The sequence below is a fragment of the Euleptes europaea genome, chromosome 6 (assembly GCF_029931775.1).
Source record: "Euleptes europaea isolate rEulEur1 chromosome 6, rEulEur1.hap1, whole genome shotgun sequence".
Taxonomy (NCBI): domain Eukaryota; kingdom Metazoa; phylum Chordata; class Lepidosauria; order Squamata; family Sphaerodactylidae; genus Euleptes; species Euleptes europaea.
In genome coordinates, this window is record NC_079317.1 from 4,136,273 (window position 1) to 4,160,017 (window position 23,745).

The 23,745-nt window shown below is 48.3% G+C and overlaps 2 protein-coding genes across 2 annotated transcripts in view; one reads left to right on the forward strand and one right to left on the reverse strand.

Annotated features, from left to right (window-relative positions):
• ABHD12B (abhydrolase domain containing 12B) overlaps positions 1 to 20,553 on the forward strand; it is a 35,925-nt gene extending 15,372 nt beyond the window's left edge. Inside the window, exons 4-14 of the mRNA XM_056851119.1 lie at positions 2,610 to 2,712; positions 3,291 to 3,410; positions 5,884 to 5,914; positions 9,441 to 9,486; positions 11,121 to 11,250; positions 13,378 to 13,415; positions 14,842 to 14,924; positions 15,948 to 16,030; positions 18,254 to 18,332; positions 19,433 to 19,557; positions 20,529 to 20,553. Of these exons, the coding sequence (XP_056707097.1) occupies positions 2,610 to 2,712; positions 3,291 to 3,410; positions 5,884 to 5,914; positions 9,441 to 9,486; positions 11,121 to 11,250; positions 13,378 to 13,415; positions 14,842 to 14,924; positions 15,948 to 16,030; positions 18,254 to 18,332; positions 19,433 to 19,557; positions 20,529 to 20,553 (863 nt within the window). The remainder of the gene's footprint in view (positions 1 to 2,609; positions 2,713 to 3,290; positions 3,411 to 5,883; positions 5,915 to 9,440; positions 9,487 to 11,120; positions 11,251 to 13,377; positions 13,416 to 14,841; positions 14,925 to 15,947; positions 16,031 to 18,253; positions 18,333 to 19,432; positions 19,558 to 20,528) is intronic.
• Positions 20,554 to 21,675: 1,122 nt separating this feature from the next.
• The window catches only part of PYGL (glycogen phosphorylase L), a 43,548-nt gene continuing 41,478 nt past the window's right edge, over positions 21,676 to 23,745 (reverse strand). The window contains exons 19-20 of the mRNA XM_056852238.1: positions 22,914 to 22,980; positions 21,676 to 21,950 (exon numbers count right to left, since the gene is read on the reverse strand). Coding sequence (XP_056708216.1) covers positions 21,750 to 21,950; positions 22,914 to 22,980 — 268 coding nt within the window. The 3' untranslated portion in view covers positions 21,676 to 21,749. The remainder of the gene's footprint in view (positions 21,951 to 22,913; positions 22,981 to 23,745) is intronic.

The window sequence follows — 23,745 nt, forward strand, 5'->3', positions numbered from 1 at the left end:
ATTGACTTTTTTTACAATGGAAAAGTTGACTGAGCAAAGATTTTCTCCCCTTGGGCTGCTGCGCTTCTGAAGCTAACTGCTGAGCCAGGATATGGATTGCATCCAGTGTGATGTAGTGGTTAAGAGCAGTGGTTTGGAGCGGTGGAGTCTGATCTGGAGAACCGGGTTTGATTCCACACTCCTCCACATGAGCGGCGGAGGCTAATCTGGTGAACTGGATTTGTTTCCCCACTCCTCCACACGAAGCCAGCTGGGTGACCTTGGGCAAGTCACAGCTCTCTCAGCCCCACCTACCTCGCAGGGTGTCTGTTGTGGGGAGGGGCAGGGAAGGTGATTGTAAGCCGCTTTGATTCTTCCTTAAGTGGTAGAGAAAGTTGGCCTATAAAAACCAACTCTCCTCCTCCTCCGGTGTCAAGTTGTAGCTGACTTGGCAACCTCTCATGGGCCGTTCAAGACATGAGAGGAGCAGAAGTGGTCTGCCATTGCCTGCTTCTGCATAGTGACCCTGGTATTCCTTGGTGGTCTCCCGTCCAAATACTGACCAGAGTCGACCCTGCTTAAGCTTCCAAGATCTTGCCTGGGCCCTGTAGGTTAGGGCACTGCTAACGTTTGTCAAGTCACAGACCAACTTATGGCAAGGGAAGAGACGAACACGGGTGGTTTGCCATTGTCTGCCTTTCTGTAGCAACCTGGATTTCCTTGGTGGTCTCCCATCCAAGTATTAAACCGATTCAACCTTGCTTAACTTCTGAGATTGAGCTATCCCAAACAATCCAGACTCAGTCAGGCAAATAGAGGTCGTTTGGTGCTGCCTGCCTCTGTATAGTGACCCCAGTATTCCTTGGTGGTCTCCCATCCAGGTACTAACCAAGCGCTGACCCTGCTTAGCTTCCAAGATACGACGAGATCAGGCAAGCCTGGCCATCCAAACCAGGCCAGATGAATAGAGGTTGTTTGCTGCTGCCTGCATAGTGACCCCCGTATTCCTTGGTGGTCTCCCATCCAAGTACTAACCAGGGCTGGCCCTGCTTAGCTTCCCAGGTATGACGAGATTGGGTTAGCCTGGGCAGGTCAGAGAGACAGAAGTGGCTTGCCATTGCCTGCCTCTGTGCAGTGACCCTGTACTTCCTTGGTGGTCCCCAGTGCTGACCCTGCTTAGCTCCTGAGATCTGATGAGATAAGGATAGATCAGGCTATCCAGGTCGAGGCAAATGCATTTGCACCTCCTTTATTCCAAATTAAGGTGACAACCTCTTGTGATAGGGGAGGTATGGTTGGATCATGTGTTGTGTGGTAAGTGCCGTCAAGTCGCTTCTGACTCATGGTGACCCTATGAATGAAAGTCCTCCAAAACATCCTATCTTTGACAGCCTTGCTCAGATCTTGCAATTTGAAGGCTGTGGCTTCCTTTATTGAGTCAATCCATCTCTTGTTGGGTCTTCCTCTTTTCCTGCTGCCCTTAACTTTTCCTAGCATGACTGACTTTTCCAGTGACTCTTGTTGTCTCATGACGTGACCAAAATACGATAGCCTCAGTTTAGTCATTTTAGCTTCTAGGGTCAGATCAGGCTTGATTTGATCTATAACCCACTGATTTGTTTTTTGGCAGTCCACGGAATCCGTTGGATCATACATACATACAGCTTAATAGGGAAGGAGGCTTTCTAAAAGGGCATTGGTGGTATTCTTTAAATAGTCACTGTTGGATGCTGTGTGGCAACCACACCCACCCAACCCCACCCCTTGTATCTAGACCAAGGGTGTCAAACATAAGGCCCACGGGCCAGATCTGGCCCCTTGAGAGCTCTTACCCGGCCCATGAGCCAGCCCTCGATCTGGGCTGGTGTGGCATGGCCCCGCCCGACCAAGTGACATTTATGTCATATCCGGCCTTCGTAACAATTGAGTTCGACACCCCTGATCTAGACTCTGGCCACTGAAGAAGGCAGTTGTAGCAGGATAGCCGCAGGGAGTCACGCAAAGAGTCAGTACCAAGGTTGTGGAACTAATGGGGCTTCTAAAAACCCCTCTTTGTTTGCCTGGGTGCTTACTTATCCCTTCCCCACTGAATTGGTATATTTGGAAACAAGCAAATATACTCAAAGGGATCTGCTCATCTCCAAGATTCTCTCGTCACTCGGAAATCCTGTGAAAAAGCAACTTCCTGTCGTGTTAAATGACTGTGGAAGATTATCTGATCTCTTTGTATTCGGTGCCTTATATTTGAAAAAACCACAGCAACTCATGAGGCTTTTCTCTCTTGGCTGTGACGCAATCAAGGCGGAAGTTGTATTTGTGAGAAAGAACAACAGGATTCTCTTTGGGCATGTCTACACTGCAGAGTTGTATCTGTTTTAGGCCATTTTAAACCTGACAGCTTCCCACTTAGGATCCTAGGGGGAAATACAGTTTTGCGGGTGCTGAGAATCCATAGAGATTCTGAGCCCCCTGTCCCAAGAAAACCCGGGAACTTCAGTTTTGTGAACTCTTAAGCTGGTGTCAACCAGGTGTCAGCCGTGGCCAGAGTTGCCCTGATGTGCCATTGATACCTGGCAAAAAGACGTCAGGCTTCACGTGAAGGCTGGCTTCAAAGCAGAATTCTTTTCCAGTGTCTTACCCCTTCGGAGTCGACTTCCAGAAGCCCGAACTGTACGTCAACCACACAACCAACTTCTATCTCACTTCCGAACCAGGGATCACCTTTGGCATTTGGTGAGTGACTTCATTGCAACACTGTAAAAATGAGCATTAGTATAATATATACTAAGACAGGATTGTAGCCCGCACAAGGGAGAAAATATTTGGCCTCACACTGCGCTCTTGTTCCTTCTGTTATGGAATGCAATTTTGCATGCAGATAAGGATGTATTAAGCTCTGATATTGTGCATTTCCAATTGTAAGAAAAAGATTTGTACAGTATATTGACGTACTCCATTTTATTTTAACAAGCTGATGTAATTGCACACTGAAGAAGGTCTACCATTGAAACGGTGTATTATCTCTAGATTGACCATATGTACTTTGCTTAATGGAGAATTCATCACTACTTTTCTGTGAAGGATTTTTTTTGGAGCTTATGTCATTTGGTGAAACGATCCAGATTTGGACTTTCCATTACAATTGTTTGTAATGGTTCCCCCCGGTCTGTGCTTGGGCCTGCCCTCGGAAGAGGCGGTTGTACTGGCGTCAGCTTGTTTGCTGCCTCCGAGGTCTGAGCTGGACGGGAGCAGCCTGCCTCCTTTTGTTCCCCCCAGGGAAGCCCCATGTCATCCCATGCTGTTTCTCTTAGGCACGCCCTGCCTGACACCAGGTGGAAGGAGGCAGAAGGGAAGGACCGCAGCTGGCATGAAGAGGCCCTGGCGGATGATAATCCCATCATCATCTATCTCCATGGCAACGGGGGTAACAGGTGATTTTCAGGTTTCACAGGCACAAAAGTGGCATTAGCTCTTTCTCCATAAGATCATAAGAAAAGCCCTGCTGGATCAGGCTAAGGCCCATCAAGTCCAGCTGTCTGTTCACACAGTGGCCAACCAGGTGCCTCTGGGAAGCCCCAAAAACAAGACGACTGCAGCAGCATTGTCCTGCCTGTGTTCCACAGCACCTAATATATTAGGCATGCTCCTCTTATCCTGGAGATAATAGGTATGCATCATGACTAGTATCCATTTTGACTAGTAGCCATGGATGCCCCTCTTCTCCATGAACATGTCCACTAGCCTCTTAAAGCCTTCCAAGTTGGCAGCCATCACCACATCCTGGGGCAGGGAGGTCCACAATTTAATTATGTGTTTTGTGAAGAAATACTACCTTTTATCTGTTCTGAATCTCTCACCCTCCAGCTTCAGCAGATGACCCCCTGTTCTGGTATTATGCAAGATGGAGAAAAGCTTCTCTCTGCCCACTCTCTCCATACCATGCATAATTTTATAGACCTCTATCATGTCTCCCCTCAATCGCCTTCTTTCCAAGCTAAACCGCCCTAAGCTTGGTTTATGACGTGACTGAAATAGGAAGCACCAGCCACCACCATGCATCTCTGTCTTTGACATGAAAAATGGTGTGGGAATTATCCCTCCGCTCTTGCATTGCCCTCAATTGAGATTTCAGCACAAAGAGTGTGTTACTGGCTGGACAGAAATATAGTGTCCAGATCATGTGAAGTGATGGTGTCATTTGACTTTGCTCTTGTTAGATCTCAGTTGGAGGGTTGTGTTCAGTTTTGGACACCACAGTTTAAGAAGGATGTAGCCAAGCTGGAACGTGTCCAGAGGTGGGCAATGGAGATGGTGAGGGGTCTGGAGACCAAGTCCTTTGAGGAAAGGTTGAAGGAGCTGGGTATGTTTAGCCTGGAGAGGAGAAGACTGAGAGGGGATATGGTAGCCATCTTCAAGTACGTGAAGGGCTGTCATATAGAGAGGATAGTGCCGAGTTGTTTTCTGTTGCCCAAGAAGGTTGGACCAGAACCAACGGGTTGAAATTACATCAAAAGAGTTTCCGAAAAAACCAGAGGAAGAACTTTCTGACAGTCGGAGCGGTTCCTCAGTGGAACAGGCTTCCTCTGGAGGTGGTGGACTCTCCTTCTTTGGAGATTTTTAAGCAGAGGCTAGATGGCCATCTGACAGCAAGGCTGATTCTGTGAACTTAGGCAGATCATGAGAATCGTAGTTGTGAATTTCCTGTGTTGTGGAGGGGGTTTGACTAGATGTCCCTTTGGGTCCCTTCTAGTTCTATGTTTCTGTGTTTTCAGGTTTTCCCAGGGTACAAAACTCTGTGTGTGGCTGGTTTGAACCCAGCTGCTCTGTTTAATTTCCCTTTGAAAAGACTTCAAGTATCTTTGTCACAGAGAGCTTTAATTCCCCCCCCTTTTGACCTCTTTGTGCAAGAGCTGCTCATTTAAAGACAGATGCTTTGTTTACTAATCATAGAATCATAGAGTTGGAAGGGATCACCAGGGTCATCTAGTCCACCCCTCTGCACAATGCAGGAAATTCACAACTACCTCCCCCCCACACACACACACCCAGTGAACAGAAGATGCCCAAGATGCCCTCTCTCTCATCATCTGCCTAAGGTCACAGAATCAGCATTGCTGACAGACGGCCATCTAACCTCTTCTTAAAAACCTCCATGGAAGGAGAGCTCACTACCTCCCGAGGAAGCCTGTTCCACTGAGGAACTGCTCTAACTGTTAGAAAATTCTTCCTAATGTCTAGACAGAAACTCTTTTGATTTAATTTCAACCCGTTGGTTCTGGTCCGACCTTCTTGGGCAACAGAAAACAACTTGGCACCATCCTGTATATGACAGCCCCTCAGATACTTGAACATGGTTATCATATCCCCTCTCAGTCTTCTCCTCTTCAGGCTAAACATACCCAGCTCCTTCAACATTTCCTCATAGGACTTGATCCCCAGACCCCTCACCATCTTTGTTGTCCTCCTCTGGACACGTTCCAGCTTGTCTACATCTTTCTTAAATTGTGGTGTCCAAAACTGAACACAGTACTCTAGGTGAGGTCTAACCAGAGCAGAGTAAAGTGATAAAATCACTTTGCCCGATCTGGATGCTATACTTCTGTTGATGCAGCCCAAGACCACATTTGCCTTTTTAGCTACCGCATCACACTGCTGACTCATGTTCAGTGTTTGGTCTACTAAGACCCCAAGATCCTTTTCACACACACTACTGCTCAGACAAGTTTCCCCCATCCTATAATTATGCATTTGATTTTTCCTACCTAAATGCAGAACTTTACATTTGTCTTTGTTGAAGTGCATTTTATTAGTTCTAGCCCAATTCTCCAGCCTGTCAAGATCATCCTGTAATCCAATAATGAATGGGCTTAATGCTCATCACATCTTTTTAAAACTCTTTTCCAGGGCAACAGGGCACAGAGTTCGTTTCACACAGGTAAGTGATGTCTGGTATCCTCGAGAGATTCTTTGGTTCCACCCAAGATTGATTCTCATGAAGCTCAGCCTTTTCTGCAGCCGAGTCTCGGCTTCTTGCATTCCCTAAGCGGATATTGGCTCATTGACCAAAAAACAGCCCGGGTGTGGCTGAGCACCCTGGAGAAGGTGCCTCCTAACAGTTAAAGCCCATGGGTGTAGCGATGGCCACAGGCATAAATGGCTTCCAGAGAGGATTAGGCAGATTCATGGAGGATGGGTCCATGAGCCATGGGGAGTGAAAGAAACTCCCACAGTTTAGAAGCAGTGACCTCTGAATACCAGTGCTAGGAGACAGCATCAGAGGAAGGCCTTGACCTCTGTGCCCTGTCGTTGGCCCTCCAGGGCAGTTGGTTGGACCATTGTGTGAAGCAGGATGCTGGACTAAATGGACCCTGGTCTGATCCAGCAGGGCTCTTCTTATGAAGGCCTCGGCCTCTGTGCCCTGTTGTTGGCCCTCCAGAGGAACTGGCTGGCCACTGTGTGAGATGAGATGCTGGACTAGATGGACCCTCACTGGTCTGATCCAGCAAGAGTTGCTTGGCCACTGTATGAGACAGGATGCTGGACTAGATGGAACCCCGTTCTGATCCAGCAGGGCTCTTTTTAAGAGTTTTCTGTCGTAGGTATTGAAATCTCAGCCTTGGCAGAGCATGGGGGATTCTCAAAGAAGAGCTTATCAGCTTGGCTCAGAGGTCCTTCAACTCCAGTGGCCTTTCCATATCCATATGCCTCTGAAGTGCTTGCAAGCCAGGCGTGAGGGCAACAACTGTCCCCTGTTCTTTAATCACCAGCATCTGCCTCTGAACATAGAGGTTCCATTTAGCTCTGATGACAGTTATTCGACACATCAATAGAGGATTGCCCCAATACTGTTTTAGTTTTGTTCTTTGGAATCACGGGGGACTGTAGAGATCGACTCTGGGGCGCACTGCCTCAATAGGCCACAAAGAGGGTGTGGATTGTCTGCTCTGGGTGGAAGGTGAGAAGTGCCTGAGGGACAGTGGATTGTCCAAATGACTGCCCAGCCAAGAGGGGCAACGTTGACTGACTCACCTCATTGGCAGGCTCTTTGGGCTGAACTCCTGCCAAAGCCTCCTTCTGCTGTCCCCCTCAGCCAGTCCCATTGCTTGGCGCCAAGGGTGGGCAGCCCTCTTTTGTGCCATCTCTGTGCCTTGGCACCAGCGGCATGAACATAAGAATATAAGAAAGGCCATGCTGGATCAGACCGAGGCCCATCTAGTCCAACAGTCTGTTCACACAGCGGCCAACCAGGTGCCTCTAGGAAGCCACAAACAAGACAACTGCAGCAGCATTGTCCTGCCTGTTTTCCTAATGTAACAGGCCTGCTCCTCTGATCCTGGAGAGAATAGGTATGCATCATGACTAGTATCCATTTTTACTAGTGGCCGTGGAGAGCCTTCTCCTCCATGAACATGTCCACTCCCCTCTTAAAGCCCTCCAAGTTGGCAGCCGTCACCACACCCTGGGGCAGGGAGTTCCACCATTTAACTTTGCAGTATAAAGAGTACACACAGTACTGGCACAGCTGAGTGTTGAACCCAGGCTTTCCACTCACCACCCCTGATGCCATTCAGGTTTGCCTGCCAAGCAGGAAAGGCAGGAAACTTGCTGGATAGATACCGCCCCCGAGGCCGCATGTCCTGTGTCGGGGCTTGTCGGACTCATTTGTCAGCTTTAACAGGAATGGGCACCCTGATGAGGTGAAAGGGCCCCTCATTCAGGAGGCGCTGCCCCGACTGCCTGTATGCCAGGACCTTGGAGCGGGTTTGAATGGGAGGCATCATTTAAGGGGGGGGGAGGGCGAGATTTGGGGTTTGTAATTTAATTCTGGCTTTAACAAGAAATGTTCTCATTATTGTAAGCCACCTTGAACCACAAGGAAAGGTGGGGGGATAGATGTTTAAAAATAAATAAATATAATTAAATTCTGATAACAACCGGGAGCAGGTCAGCACCACCCAAACCATGGGAAACCTCCGTGTCAAAAGACCAAATCTGTATTTAGGTGTAATTTCACTTCGATTATGGATGCTGCCCTCTGGGTGGGGTGTGTGTGTTTAAACAGCCTGGCTTGTACATAATTCCAAACACTGAAAGCTGTCAGAAGGTCAGACCAGAACCAACGGGTTGAAATTAAATCAAAAGAGTTTCCGTCTAGACCAGGGGTGGGGAACCTTTTTCCTGCCAAGGGCCATTTGCACATTTATAACATCATTCGGAGGCCATATCAGGTGTAGATCTCCCGGCGGGGGGCGGAGCTAGGGTTGCCAGGTTTCCAGCCACCACCTGGAGGTTGGCAACCCCAGGGGAGGCCACACAGAGACGGCCTGCAGGGCGCCCCCGTTCCCCCCTCCCAGGCGGGAGGGCAGCCAGCGGTGGACCCAAGCAAACGAGGCGCCAGGGGGGCGCAAGGGAGGAAGGAAATAGAGAAAGAGGAAAAGGGAGGGAGGGAGAAAGAGAGAGAAAGGGAGAAAGAAATGGAAAGAGGGGGAGAAAGAAAAGGACGGAGGGAAAGAAAGAAAAGGATGGGGGGAGACAAAGAAAGAGACAGAAAAAGAGGGAGAAAGATAGGGAGAGAAAGGAGAAAGAGTGACAGAAAAAGAGGAAGAGACAAAAGTCTCCCCCCCCCACACACATGCACACCGGCCCCAGCCTACCCTGCCCACACACACCCGGCAGCGCACGGAGCCCTGTGCAACCGGGCCCCAGTCTCCATGCCCTCCTCCCCCAGAGTCCACAAAAGGCCCCCCCTGAAGCCCGATCGGCTCCCGCACGCATGCTGTGCCGCCGGGAGCCGCCGGGCTCTTCCCCTCCCCTTGCCGCTCAACAGCTGACAAGCAGCGAGAGGGGCTTACAATGTGCTGTGGCGATCCTGCATGCCGCAGCTGTAGGGGGCAGCCTTGGGAGAATCGTCTCTCCCCCTCCCCTCTCGCCGACCAACAGCCAACAGTCGTCGAGAGGAGGTCCAAAGGGCACCACAGCTCCCCTGTAAGCCGCGGCTCTAGGAACACCCTCGGGGAGGGCCGCCCTGCGCCCTGCCTTTGCGGCAGGGCCCCGGAGCTCCTGAGGGCCACAAAATATGTCCTCGGGGGCCGCATACGCCCCCCGGACCGGAGGTTCCCCATCCCTGGTCTAGACATTAGGAAGAATTTTCTAATAGTTAGAGCGGTTCCTCAGTACAACAGGCTTCCTCGGGAGGTGGTGAGCTCTCCTTCCCTGGAGGTTTTTAAGCAGAGGCTAGATGGCCGTCTGTCAGCAATGCTAATTCTATGAGCTTAGGCAGAAGATGAGAGGGAGGGCATCTTGGCCATGTTCTGGGCGTGGAGTAGGGGTCACTGGGGGGTTGTGGGGGGGAGAGGTAGTTGTGAATTTCCTGCATTGTGCAGGGGGTTGGACTAGATGACCCTGTTGGTCCCTCCCAACTCTATGATTGTATGATTCTATTCTATGGTCTTTTTGAACAGTCAATGAGCGATGGCGGCTTCCACGTCCTGGCTGTTGACTACAGAGGTAACTTCCTGTCGAAAAATAACTCTGAATTTCTGCATTTTCTTTATTTTTAATTTTTAATGAAGTTTCATTTTTAAGCCCGAGAACATATAAACACAAACAGTCAAGTTATTACATTATGTATAAAGTTTATTTTGAAATTACATTTCAATTATTAACTTCTTGAATTACACTTCTCTATGTTCTCGGTGTATTTTCATATCTGATAATATATTCTTAAGCATGTGTTACCTAGATTTTTTTATTATATTTTTATTTCATTTTATTCTTAATTTTTAGCTATGTAATTTTTAAAAAATGCATTTCCCTCTTGCCACCGTCACCGTGTACTTTGTTATGTATTTTTGAAACGTTGCTTGGCAAGATATTTAATAACATTTTTTTAGGATCCAACGCAAACATAAGTTTCAGTATCTTTTGCATTTCATCATGTATCATTATCCAATATTTTCTTGCTTTCTTACTTGTCCACCACACATGATAAAATGTTGCATCTGAAAAACATTTTATACCAGTTCTCTTAATACGTGACATTCTGTGAACATAATTTCTTTAGTCTGTAGATTCTCCCTCTGACTCATATGCTTTCTCCAAAGCTTTGCATCCATTTTCTCTTGCTGCCTTTTACTTGGTCTGTTTATGTGCCATATTGCAGTAATTATTTATAACCATTTCCCTAATACATGTCTGCAGTTTCCAGTAATTAGTTGTTCGTAAGTCGTCTTCTCTCTTAAATATCCACCTTCTTTTGCCATTTCTTCTCTGAGTTTTGAAACCATTCAATGGTATAATAACCATGGAATCTTCTTTCCTTCCTCTTGTATGCCAAAGTTTCATTTTCCCTTGTTTATCCATCATATTCTCATAAGTGATATAGTCCGTTTTCATCTGTGCGGTGATAGAGCAAGATGGGTAGCCGTGTTAGTCTGTCTGTAGCAGTAGAAAAGACCAAGAGTCCAGTAGCACCTTAAAGACGTAACAAAATTTCTGGTATCTGAAGAAGTGAGCTGTGACTCACAAAAGCTCATACCCTGCCAGAAATTTTGTCTTTAAGGTGCTACTGGTCTCTTGCTCTTTTCTTCTGTATGGTGATGTCACAATAGGCATCCACTGGGGACATCAGTGGTAAAGTTGGGGGAGAGCCAGTGTGGTGTAGGGGTTAAGAGCAGCGGGCTATAATCTGGAGAACCAGGTTGGTTTCCCCACTCCTCCACATGAAGCCAGCTGGGTGACCTTGGGCCAGTCACAGTTCTCTCCGAACTCTCTGTCCCACCTACCTCACAAGGCGTCTGTCGTGGGGAGAGGAAGGGAGGGTGATTGTAAGCCGGTTTCATTTTCCTTAAACAAGGGACAGAAAGTCAGCATATAAAAACCAACTCTTCTTTTTCTGTTGCTGCTGCTGCTGCATTGGAACCATATTCTGAGCAAACCGTTTCTCAAAATATGTCTTCCGTCTTGAGTTTGAATTGTTCATAATGACTTCTTGCTTCACAGATAATTATGAATTCCTTCTTTAATATCAATTATCTCCAGTTTTACATTCCTCCATTTCGGGTCAATAATCCAAATGTCTGCATTTTGAACCACGAGGCTGTTGTGTTTCCCCTCCTGACCTTCGATCTGATGCTTCCCAGGCTATGCGGACTCCACCGGCCAGCCTAGCGAGACAGGCTTCACCACAGACATCCTGTATCTCTATCACTGGGTGAAGGCCCGGAGCGGAAACAGCACTGTGATCTTCTGGGGCCACTCCCTTGGCACAGGGTACGTCTCGGGGTTTAGTCCTGATGAAATGCAAACTGTTCCCTGATTATTGGTGGTCTCTTGCAAGGCGAAGAAGGAGATGCTTCTGTTTGCTCTTGTTGCTTTAGAAAATGGATTATTTATTTGCGGTGCATTAGATTTGTTTTCTATATATGTGCATATTAAGTGCAGTCAAGTCGCTTCTGACTCATGGCGACCGTATGAATCAGTGTCCTCCCAAACATCCTATCACTGACAGCCTTGCTCAGGTCTTTCAAATGGAGGGCCGCGGCTTCCTTTATAGAGTCAATGACTCTTGTTGGGTCTTCCTCTTTTCCTGCTGCCTTCAACTTTTCCTAGCATGATTGTCTTTTCCAGCGACTCCTGTCTTCTCATAATGTGACCAAAGTACGATAGCTTAGTCATTTTAGCTTCTAGGGACAGTTCAGGTTTGATATGATCTAGAAACCACTGATTTGGGTTTTTTTTTTTTTTTGGCACTCCACGATATCCGTAACACTCTCCTCCAACACCCCATTTCAAAGGAATCTACTTCCTTCCTGTAAGCTTTCTTCATAGTCCAATTTTCACATCCATACGTAGTAATGGGGAATATCATGACATGAATTATCTTGACACATCCTTAGACTTAATGTTTTCTATACGCAATGATTTTTTTAAAAAATTATCTAGAATACTTTTGTGCCTCCTCTTCAGAATCCTGCTTAAGGCTGCCTACAATTTAAGACGAAAGCAGTATAAAAACGAACCATAAAACAGAAAACAGATGATTAAAAAACCGTTAAGATAAAAAACATTTACTTAAAAGCCTGGTTTTTTAAAAAAGGTGTCTTTTAACCTTGGTGCCTAAGAGAAAGTAACGTAGGTGCCTCCGTAGACCAGGGGCCACCATGGAAAAGGCCCCTTTTCTATAATTTTATTGTAAACTGGCTAATTTTAATTATTTTAAATGGTTGTGAGCCATTCTGAGCCTGACCCAGTCAGGAAAGGGAGGCCAAAAAATCCAATAAAATAAATAGTTACTACCCGCCTCACCTCTGAAGGCACAGAGAGCAGCGCTTGAGAGGCAAACCTTTTTTCTGTCTGTAGGATCATTCAAAGAGCCCCGTGGCGCAGAGTGGTAAGCTGCAGTACTGCAGTCAAAAGCTCTGCTCACAACCTGAATTCGATCCCAATGGAAGTTGGTTTCAGGTAACCGGCTCAAGGGTGACACAGCCTTCCATCCTTCCGAGGTCGGTAAAATGAGTACCCAGCTTGCTGGGGGTAAAGGGAAGATGATGGGGAAGGCACTGGCAAACCACCCCGCAAGCAAAGTCTGCCTAGAAAACGTCGGGATGTGACGTCACCCCATGGGTCAGGAATGACCCAGTGCTTGCACAGGGGACCTTTACCTTAGGATCATTCAGCCAAGGGTGCCCCCAAAAATGAAAGAAGCAAATAATTGTCTGGTAAAGCAGGTCAAGTTCTCACTACACTGATCACCTGTGTTTGCACCATGTGTTTGTTTAAGCTGCAGGTAGGGATTCCCCTTAGCCGAATGCTGCTCCATACATATTCCCTGTACACAAAGAACTGGCAAGTTAGAGAGAAGGAATCTAGCTGGTTACTTTTTCTTGACCTGCTATTTTTCTAACGTTCTGGGAATATTTTTGTATGGAGCAGCATTCAGGCATCTGAAAGCCTGCCTATAGTCTGCATGGCTCCCAATGCAACCAAAGGTGTAGTGGTTAAGAGTGGTGGTTTGGAGCAGTGGACTCTGATCTGGCGAACCGGGTTTAGATTCCCCTCTCCTCCACATGAGCGGCAGAGGCTAATCTGGTGAGCTGGATTTGTTTCCCCACTCCTACACACGAAGCCAGCTGAATGACCTTGGGCTAGTCACAGCTCTCTTAGAGTTCTCTCAGCTTCACCTACCTCACAGGGTGTGTCTGTTGTGGGGAGGGAAAGGGAAGGCGATAGTAAGCAGGTTTGATTCTCCCTTAAGTGGTAAAGAAAGTCAGCATATAAAAACCAACTCTTCTTCTTCCTCCTCCTCCTCCTCAATCAATCAATCAATCAATCAATCAATGTTCACGAAGTCCATTTTTGCCTGGCATTCTTACTTCCTTGTTTTCTATTTCCTTCTAGAATTTCTACGAACGTTGCCAGGGCGCTGAAAGAAAAAGGTAAGTTTGGAGTAGAAAACTGACTGGGGAGGGGGGAGAAGGGTTACGTATAGAGTTGCCAGGTCCCTCTTCGCAAACAGCAGGAGGTTTTGGGGGGCAGTCTGAGGAGTGCGGGGTATGGAGAAGGGAGGTGGCAGTCTGGGGGGAAATCCAAATTGTAATTCCTGTGCAGTTGAATTTTGCTCTATCCTTGGTTTGATTTGCGGCGGTTTGCATTGGTTGGGCACCCTTCCCATTTGCCCTTAGTTAACACATTGTTTGTTCAGTGCCTCTCAACGATTTTTTTGTTTTTGCCTTAGAGGGTCTTGATGCACCAGTCAGGGTACATTCAATTTGGGAAGGGCTGTGGCTCAGTGGTAGAGCCTCTGCTTGGCATGCAGAAGGTCCTAGATTCAATCGTTGGCATCTCCAGTTAAAACAGGGTGGGGAACCTTTTTTCTGCCAAGGACTATTTGCATATTTATAACATCATTCGGGGGCCACACCTGGCATAGATATCCCGGCTGGGTGGGGGGAGAGGAAAGAAAGTAAGGAGAGGGAGAGAAAGAAAGAAAAATAGAGAAAGGGGGGGCGAGAGGGAGAGAGAGAAAGGGAGAAAGAAATGGAGGGAGGGGGAGAAAGGAAGAAAAGGACGGAGGGAGACAGAGAAAGAAAGAGACAGAAAAAGGGAGAAAGAGAGGGAGAGAAAGAAAAGCAGAGTGACAGAAAAAGAGAAAGAAAAGAGAGAAAAGGACCACGAGAGCCAAACACCCCCCACACACATGCACCCGGCCACACACACGACTGGGCTGAAGCCTTCCTGCCTTCCACACATGCATGCGGCCCGGCGCAACAGGGACGAGAAGGCAGTGCTCCAGCGGTAGCAATGGTGACAGATTCCGTGGGCCTAAGGCCCACGGGCCGGAGGTTCCCCACCCCTGAGTAAAAAGGACTAGGCAAGCAGGTGATGTGAAAGACCTCAGCCTGAGACCCTGGAGAGCCGCTGCTGGTCTGAGTAGACAATATTGACTTTGATGGACCGAGGGTATGATTCACTATAAGGCAGCTTAATGTGTTCATGTGTTCAATTTAAATCACGGTTTAAATCATTAGCCAGTAAGACTCCAAATCATGGTTTCCTACATAAAGGCTCACTCTTGCTGGTTATGACTATAATATTTACAACCCAGATGAAGGTTTCATTTCTAGAATAATAACTTTTCCGGTTAGTTTTACAGTTTCAGAAAATTGACAATTGGTTGGTTATTCACCGTTTGAAACAGATAATTACGAAATCATTGCGAGATGAACTGTTTCTAGTTTAATAGGTTAATCATTCATATTTGGAGCATTTTTCTGCTGTTTGTGTTTTCAGGGTGGGGGAGGGCAGGAGAGGTCAGGTGTGTATTTCCCCCGCCCCCAAGTGAGCCCTTTCAAATCTTTTCAGAAGGGGTCATCGTGGATGCTGTAGTCCTAGAGGCGCCTTACACCAACATGCGAGATGCAGCAGCCACGATCCCCGTGACAAAGGTAAGTTTCTTTGCGTAAGCCGGTTAGGGTTGCCTCCCTTTGTGTTCGTTGATAGCTTGTAGAGCAATGTGGGAATCTGGCAGGGTGGCTTGGCTCACTTGTTCGAGTCAGTGGGAGATCTGTAGGTGTACTTTGCCACGGAGCAGCCAGGCATGCAAAGTGAGTGCCAAGGTAGCAATGCTGATTCTGTGAACTTAGGCAGATCATGAGAGGGAGGACAGGAAGGGTTGCGTCAGTGCTTGGCTCTCGTGGTTCTTTCTTACATGCCCAGGGTAATGCCGATCACCACTTTGGGGTCAGAAAGCAATTTTCCTCCTGACCAGATTGGCCAGGGATCCTGGAGGGGTTTTTGTTGCCATCCTCTGGGCATGGAGTAGGGGTCACTGGGTGTGTGTGGGGGGAGGTAGTTGTGAATTTCCTGCATTATGCAGGGGGTTGGACTAGATGACCCTGGTGGTCCCTTCCAACTCTATGGCCATTTATGCTTGGTAATTAGCAGTACATTCCAGGCTGAATTGCCCTGCATATTTTTTTGAATTTTTCATGCTGAACCGTCATTTTGGAAGTGACTGCGAAGCCGGCGCATACCTGCTTCACATTACTTAAGAGCCCCTTTAACGTGACCTTTGATGTTTGCTCTGTCCCCGCCGCGAAGAATCCCCTGAAGGAACCATGCAAAATAGCAGCGGCGCGTTAGCTATGCACATACTAATGACTATGCAGACAGAAACGAAGGAGCAGGCGAGTGGGGGTGGAATTTCTCCTTTTGCGTCGGGACCGTGAATAGGCATTTTTAAAGTCACATTTAAAAAAAGAGCTTTGAGCGAGTATCAAAATTGACCGTGCGTGAATGGCCTATGATTCTATAATTCTAGATCTCGGGTTTTCCACAGTGGTGGTATGTCCATGTTTACGATAGGCAACTGAATCGCACGAAGCAGTTTTCAGTCCCAGGCGATGTCTGTTTTGCAGCCAGCTGTGTTTTGCAGTCTTTTTCTCAAGTCCCTCTCTTCTCTGAAATAGATCTACCGCAAGTTTCCTGGCTTCGATTATTTAATATTGGACACGATGGCACTTGCTGGCATGTACTTCCGTAATGATAAAAAGTGAGTGGAGAGTCTTCCAAAGATTGCGTAGTGCATCGGGACATTCAGCTTGGGTGCTGGACCAGAGCTCTTGTCCTGGGTTGTGTGGGGTTTTCCCCTCCTTTCAGAAGTGGTGGTTTGATGAAGGTACCGTTGCTTTGGAGCGCATGCACATCTGATAGACTTTTAATGTGTAGTTTACTGTAGTGGTTAAGAGTGGTGGATTTTGACCGGGAGAACCAGGTTCAATTCCCCACTCCTCCACATGAAGCCAGCTGGGTGACCCTGGGCCAGTCACAGTTCTCTCCGAACTCTCTCAGCCCCACCTACCTCACAGGATGTCTGTTGTGAGGAGGGGAAGGGAATTGTTAGCCAGTTCAATTCTCCTTAAAAGGTAGAGAAAGTCGGCATATAAAAAGCAACACTTCTTTCTTCTCTGTCTTCTTCTTTCCCCTCCTCCTCAGTTTTCCATGGCTTCAAAAAACCCCAGAAAACCCTGTTTTGGCTTCAGAGGGTAGCTGTGCCGGTCTGCGGTAGAACAGCTAGATTCAAGTGTCTAGTAGCACCTTAGAGACGGACAAACTTTTTCAAGAGTCAAAGCTGCCTTCTTCAGATATCTGTGTTGGCTGTCATAGAATCATAGAGTTGGAAGGGGCCATAGAGGCCATCTAGTCCAACCCTTCTTAATGCAGGATCAGCCTAGAGCATCCCTGACAGGTGCTTGTCCAGCCTCTGCTTAAAGACTGCCAGTGAGGGGGAGCTGACCACCTCCCTAGGGAGCCCATTCCACTGTCGAACAACTCTTACTGTAAAACATTTTTCCCTAATAGCCATCCGGTACCTCCCCCCCTGTAATTTAATCCCATTATTGTGAGTAATTTAATCCCATTATTGTGAGTCCTATCCTCTGCTGCCAACAGGAACAGCTTCCTGCCCTCCTTTAAGTGGCAGCCCTTCAAATACTTGAAGAGAACAACCCTGTCCCCCCTCAACCTCCTCTTCTCCAGACTTAACATTCCCAAATCCCTCCGCCGTTCCTCATAGGGCTTGGTCTCTGTTAGATCAAAGTTGATGGGGGTGAGGGGCTCATGAAAGCAATGTGCCTACCGTCCATCAGCTGCCATAAAAACAGTTCTCTCCCCCCCACCCCAAAGTGGTTTCAGAGACCTTACAGGGGCAGGAAGTTTCTGGGCTGAGCAGTTTGTTCTTGCAGGTAGGGGGTTCACATAAAAGAAGAGTTGGTTTTTATATGCCGACTTTCTCTACCACTTAAAGAAGAATCAAAGTTGCTTATAATCACCTTCCTTTCCTCTCCCCACAACAGACACCCTGTGAGGTAGATGGGACTGAGAGGGTTTGACTAGCCCAAGGTCACCCAGCTGGCTTCGTGTGTAGGAGTGGGGAAACAAATACAGTTCACCAGATTAGCCTCCGCCGCTCATGTGGAGGAGTGGGGAATCAAACCCGGTTCTTCAGATCAGACTCCACCGCTCTTAACCACTACACCATGCTGGAATGGTGGAAAATACTGTCAACTCGTAGCCATCTAACTGGCTTCCCAGTAGGGTTTTCAAGGCAAGTGACGCTCAGAGGCGATTTGCCATTGCCCACCTCTGCACAACAACCCTGGACTTCCTCGGTGGTCTCCCATCCAAGTACTAACCAGGGCCAACCCTGCTTAGCTTCTAAGACCTGACAAGATTGTTCTGCCCTGGGCTATCCCACAGGTTTTAAAATACAGCCAGGCGGTGTAATAGGATCAGGGCAACACCCCCGCCACTTGAAAGCGCTTTCTGCCAGCACCAAAGAGGTAGATTCTACCATGTTAGAGTTACAGGAAGAATTTTCTAACAGTTAGAGCGGTTCCTCAGTGGAACAGGCTTCCTCAGGAGGTGGTGAGCTCTCCTTCCCTGGAGGTTTTATAGAAGAGGCTTGATGGCCATCTGTCAGCAGTGCTGATTCTATGGCCTTAAGCAGATGATGAGAGGGAGGTCAACTTGGCCATCTTCTGGGCATGGAATAGGGGTCACTGGGTGTGTGTGGGGGAGGTAATTGTGAATTTCCTGCATTGTGCAGGGGGTGGGACTAGATGACCCTGGTGGACCCTTCCAACTCTTTGATTCTATGTGAAACCTCCCTCCTGCAATAAGAAACAACCCTCCCCAGAAACAGGCTGCCCGCCTCTGCGACTTCTGAATGAAAAGCAAGATAGGAAAATCTAACCAGCTCCACTTTCCCCTGCAGTGTCCAAGTGATGTCCAGCCCGATCTTAATTTTGCACTCGGAAGATGATTGCATGATACCCATCAGCCAGGGGGAAAAGGTAACGTAGCTTCTCATTTTGGGAGCAGGGAGTTTCTTGTGAATGGGAGTGAAAGGAAGAGAGCCCCCCCCCTTCTGCAAGCTGGCACTGTTCCATTCCGTTCCATTTGCAGTTCATTTTGGCACAACATACCAACACTGCTACGTCTCTGGGATTACCCCTACGGGAAGGCAGAGTGCCACAGGATTCTCAACGTGTAGGACAGAGGTGTCGAACTCATCTGTTACGAGGGCCAGATGTGACATGTAGTAGTTAAGAGTGGTGGTTTGGAGCAGTGGACTCTGATCTGGAGAACCAGGCTGGTTTCCCCACTCCTCCACATGAAGCCAGTTGGGTGACCTTGGGCTAGTCACACCTCTCTTAAAGCTCTCTCAGCCCCACCCACCTCACAGGGTGTCTGTTGTGGGGAGGGGAAGGGAAGGTGATCGTAAGCCGGTTTGATTCTTCCTTAAGTGGCAGAGAAAGTCAGCATATGAAAACCAACTCTTCTTCACATTCCCAGATCGGGAACAGTGGGGTGGCTGCTCACGAACCCAGATTGGGACTGGTGGCAGGGGTGGCTGGGTTTTAGGCCAGATAAGAGCTCTCAAGGGGCCGGATCCGGCCCACAGGCCGTATGTTTGACACCCCTGATGAAGTACAATGAAGGTGATGCCTAGAGGGAAGCACCTCTTGCTTGGTAGGTCGGCAGAAGTGTTGAGTGCTGAAGGATCAGGCCCTGGCCTGGAAGCTTCCAGGAAAAGGACCTCGGAGTCGGGTTGGAGAAGAGCACATTTGCCCTGGCAGAGAGCGGCTGCCCGTCAGATTAGCTCATGGTGGATTTAACGGATTACATTTCAGAGGGGTAGCCATGTTGGTCTGTAGTAGAATATCTAGATTTGAATTCAGTAGCACCTTAGAGACCAACATTATTTTTTTTTTTGGGGGGGGGTGAGTTTTGAGAGTCCAAGCTCCCTCTGACAAAGGGCGCATTCACTCTTGAAAGCTTATGCCCCCAAATCTTGTTGGTCTCTGAGGTTCTGCTGGACTCGAATCCAGCTCTGAACAAAGATTCTGATCTGGAAGAACTCAGCTGCCTTTCTCTCCTGGTCTTTCTTCAGCTCTACGAGATTGCCCACAACGCCTCCCAGAAGAAAGAAACCATCCAGTTCATTCCGTTCCCCACCAGCAAGGGCTTCGGACACGACCACATTTCCTCCAACCCCGAGCTCCCTACCATACTGAAGTGAGTGAGCCATGCTGCGGTGCGGCAGAGGATCAAGCGGTGTTCGGCCTGGTTTCTCTCTGGAACTTCAAAGGCCACCCTGTGAGGGGAACTGGGCGAGACTCCTGGAGAGGGGGTGAAAATCTGAGCCCACAGGGTCGTGCAGAGAACTGAGTTAGTTTTTCTTCTGTTGTGGCGAAGCCTTTACTGGCAAGGAGCCAAGTGAGTGGGGTTTGGTGCGTTTGAACACACAAGAGGTTGGGTGTGTGATGCATCTGCCCCAGCACCCCACAGGCCACCTGCACTCCTTGAGGAGGGGGCATGGCTCAGTGGTAGAACCTCTGCTTGGCATGCAGAGGGTCCCAAGTTCAATCCCCGGCATCTTCAGTTAAAGGGACTGGAAGGAGGTGATGCGAAAGACCTTTGCTTGAGACCCTGGAGAGCCGCTGCCAGTCTGAGTAGACAATACTGGCCTTGATGAACGGGTAGTCTGGTTCAGTGTAAAGCAGCTTCTTTTAGGGAGGGTCCATGGTTCAGAGGTAGAGCATCTGCTTGGCAGATAGAAGATCCCTGGCATCTCCAGTTAAGAGGCCCAGGAAGCAGATGATGTGAAAGACCTCAGCTTGCTCCCAGTCAAGAGTAGACAATACTGACTTTGATTGACTGATGCTCTGATTCAGTATAAGGCAGCATCATGTATACGTTCACACATATTTTGACATGTATATATGACCACTGAGGAAGGCCAAAACGCATCTGGTTTTATATTGGTCATTTGCATTTATTACAGATCATCAGCATTGTTGGATATTTAGTCATTTTAATTTGAAGCCTATATGTTTTGGGCCTAGTGTTTTTAATGTGTGTACACTCTACAATAAATTATAATGTTTTGTATAATATTTAGCTCAAGTTTGAATTCTTTGTTTAGTTTAAGGTCGAGATTTTTTCCCCTTTTCATTTATTCCCTTCTTTTTTCTCTTCCCTGACAGAAATTTCCTCCAGAGCGTCAAGTGACCAGCATTCATCTGGCCCAGCCGGAAGGCGAGTTCTTCTTTTTGACTTTTGTGCGACCCGTAATAAAAACCAAAAAATGGGAAGGGACAGTGTGGCTTTTTACTTTATTTTAGGCCTGCGGATGCATGGCGGTAGATCAGACAAAAGACCGTTCAGAGACAAACACCAAACACCAACCCCTGACCATCTTTGGGGAAGTGGACACCAAAACTCTTGCCCCCTCCCGTGTCTGAACTGGACTACCGTAAATCCTAGCTACAGAGTTCTACCCTCGCCCGTCTTCCTAATCGCATGCAAGCAATTGTGCAGCCGCTGAGCATGTTCACTGACCGGCCTGCATGGGCAGAACTAATACATAGCACCTGTTGTGTCTTTTAAAGCACCTCGGTCGCTGTACGGCACCTGTCGGGAATGGATTATAGGCTCACCTCTCGTGGGAAGACAGTTGGAAGGGGAACGGTATACAGCCCGAGAAGATCTTCCCGGCTGTCTCCGTACCCCTCTTCCCCAATGGGTGCTGTGCTATGTTAAGGAACCGGTGCGCTACTACCAAAGAGCGTAATATGGCAACCTGTCTAAAACTGGCCTTCTAAAAACTAGATTCGAGTCCAGCAGCACCTTTGAGACCATCAGGATTTTGGGGTTATAAACTATCAAGCTCCCTTCGTTGAGATACTTTGACTATCGGAAGCTCGTACCCCAAAAATCTGGTCAGTCTCTAAGGTGCTTCTGGATTTGAATCTAGCTGTTCTACCAACATGGCTACCCTCTGAAATGATTTTGAAAACTAATTGACCGTGGCTCCTGTTACAGTATTTCGTGCAAGCCAATTGCAGCGAAGGGATCAGTAACCTACGGTTCTGATCAGCTGTCAATTGATCCCCCTCCTTCCCAAGATGCCCTGGGAACGGTGGGGATTTTTTTGTTCTTAGGAGACTGCATGACCAACGCCATTACAGAACTCCAGCTCCCAGGTCTCTCCAGGAAGAAGGGAGAAGCCAGGAGACTCGGATCCGTTTCCAGTACATCTTGCTCGTTCAGACTAAATGCAAACTCCAAAGCGCTCAGAAGCCAAATTGCAAGACCCCCCCCCATAACCCTTTCTACTGCTGCTAGCTAAACATTGCTGGGGGGTTGCGTTCCCCACCCTGTACAGTACAGCCGCTAAGCAAACAAGAGCTAAGCATCTCTCGGGTTCACATGTGTAACTTTTCGGCCATGTCGTTGGCCATCTGCTCGTCGGCCACATCCCGGGGCACGTTAGGGGGCGGGATCTTGAGGTCGGAAGGCTCCATGCCCCAGATATCCCTGGCGTACTCCTTGATGGTCCTGTCACTGGAGAACTTCCCAGAGGCCGCAATGTTTCGGATGACTGTTTTGGTCCATTCCCTGGAGTTCTGGGAAGGGAGAGAAAGAGGGTGAATTTGGACGAAGGATTTTTAGACTGAACAACCACCCTGTGAAGCAGGTCGCAGTCTGTTATCTGGCTCATCTTTGCATTGAAGGCTAAGGGAACTTTACGCAGAGCTGGAAGAAGTGAGGAAGGGGGAGGCCAAGATTATTAGGGGGTTGGAGCTCCTTCCCTATGAGGAAAGGCTGAAGAGTCTTTAAGCGGAGGTTGGATGGCCATCTGTCGGGAGTGCTTTGATTGTGGGATCCTGCATGGCAGGGGGTTGGACTCAATGGCCCTTGTGGTCTCTTCCAACCTTGTGTGGTTTTGTGATTTGTGAGTCTGGGACTTCTGCGTTTAGAAAAGAGGAGGAGGTTTTTATATGCCGACTTTCTCCACCACTTAAGGAAGAATCAAGCCAGCTTACAATCACCTTCCCTTCCCCTCCCCACAACAGACACCTTGTGAGATAGGTGGGGATGAGAGAGCTCTAAGAGAGCTGTGACTAGCCTAAGGTCACCCAAGCTGGCTTCATGTGGAGGAGTGGGGAAACCTACCCAGTTCACCAGATTAGCCTCGGCCGCTCATGTGGAGGAGTGGGAAATCAAACCTGCTTCTCCAGATTAGAGACCACAGCTCCTAACCACCGCACCACTCTGGCTCTCTTGGTGGGGACATGATACAGGTTTATAAAAAGGGGAGACATGATATAGATTTATAAAATTATGCACAGGGTGGAGAGAGTTGACAAAGAAAACTTTTCCTCCCTCTCCCAAAATATTAGAACTTGGGGGCACCCAATGAAATTGCTGAGAAATAGATTCAGGACAGCCCTGGGTTCTAATCCTCACTCAGACATGGCGCTCACTGGGTGACGGGGAGTAGCCAACAGCTGTTAAGGGGTTGGGCCACGTAAGATACTCTGAGCTACTCCGAGGAAAAGCGGGACACAGGATTCATCTGGACGTACCATGTAGAGTTGGCTGACACTGTCTTGACACCGGACATAAGCTTCAAAGTCTGCGAAAACTTTAAACCTATTCAGAAGCAACAGGAGAGGTTGATGAGCATCGGTCTGTTCACATGAACACCTGAAGCCGCCTTCTACTGAACCAGACCCTCGTTCCATCAAAGTCAGTATTGCCTGCTCAGACTGGCAGCGGCTCTCCAGGGTCTCAGGCAGGGGTCTTTCACATCACCTACCTGCCTAGTCCCTTTAACTGGAGATGCTGGGGATTGAACCTGGGACCTTCTGCATGCCAAGCAGAGGCTCAACCACTGAGCCACGGCTGCTCCTCATCACTTAACGCCAAGGCTAGACTGCTGGTCGGGGCCGGTTACCGGGATCACGCAACCCCCATTACTACAGCAACCACACTGGCCCCTGATCCACCCCTGAGTTGAATTCAAGGTATTGGTTTTGCCCTATAAAGCCGTACCCGGCTTGGGACCCCGGGGTATCTGAATGCCCATCTTCATCCATGTGTTCCTGCCCAGGAATTAAGATCGCAGGAAGAGGCCCTCCTGACTGCCCCACCAATCAAAGAAGCTTGTTAGGTGGGTAGATGAGAGAGGGCCTTTTCAGTGGCAGCCCCACCATTATGGAACAACCTCCCCAAGGAGGTGTGCCTGCCCCCCTTCACTTTTGATCTTCAGGAGGCAGCTGAAGGAGGTTTTATTTAGGACCACACATGATTGATTGTAATTCTATGATTTTATGACTGCTGGTCAGAGTTGGAAGGGACCACCAGGGTCATCTAGTCCAACCACCTGAACAGTGCGGGAAATTCACAACTACCTCC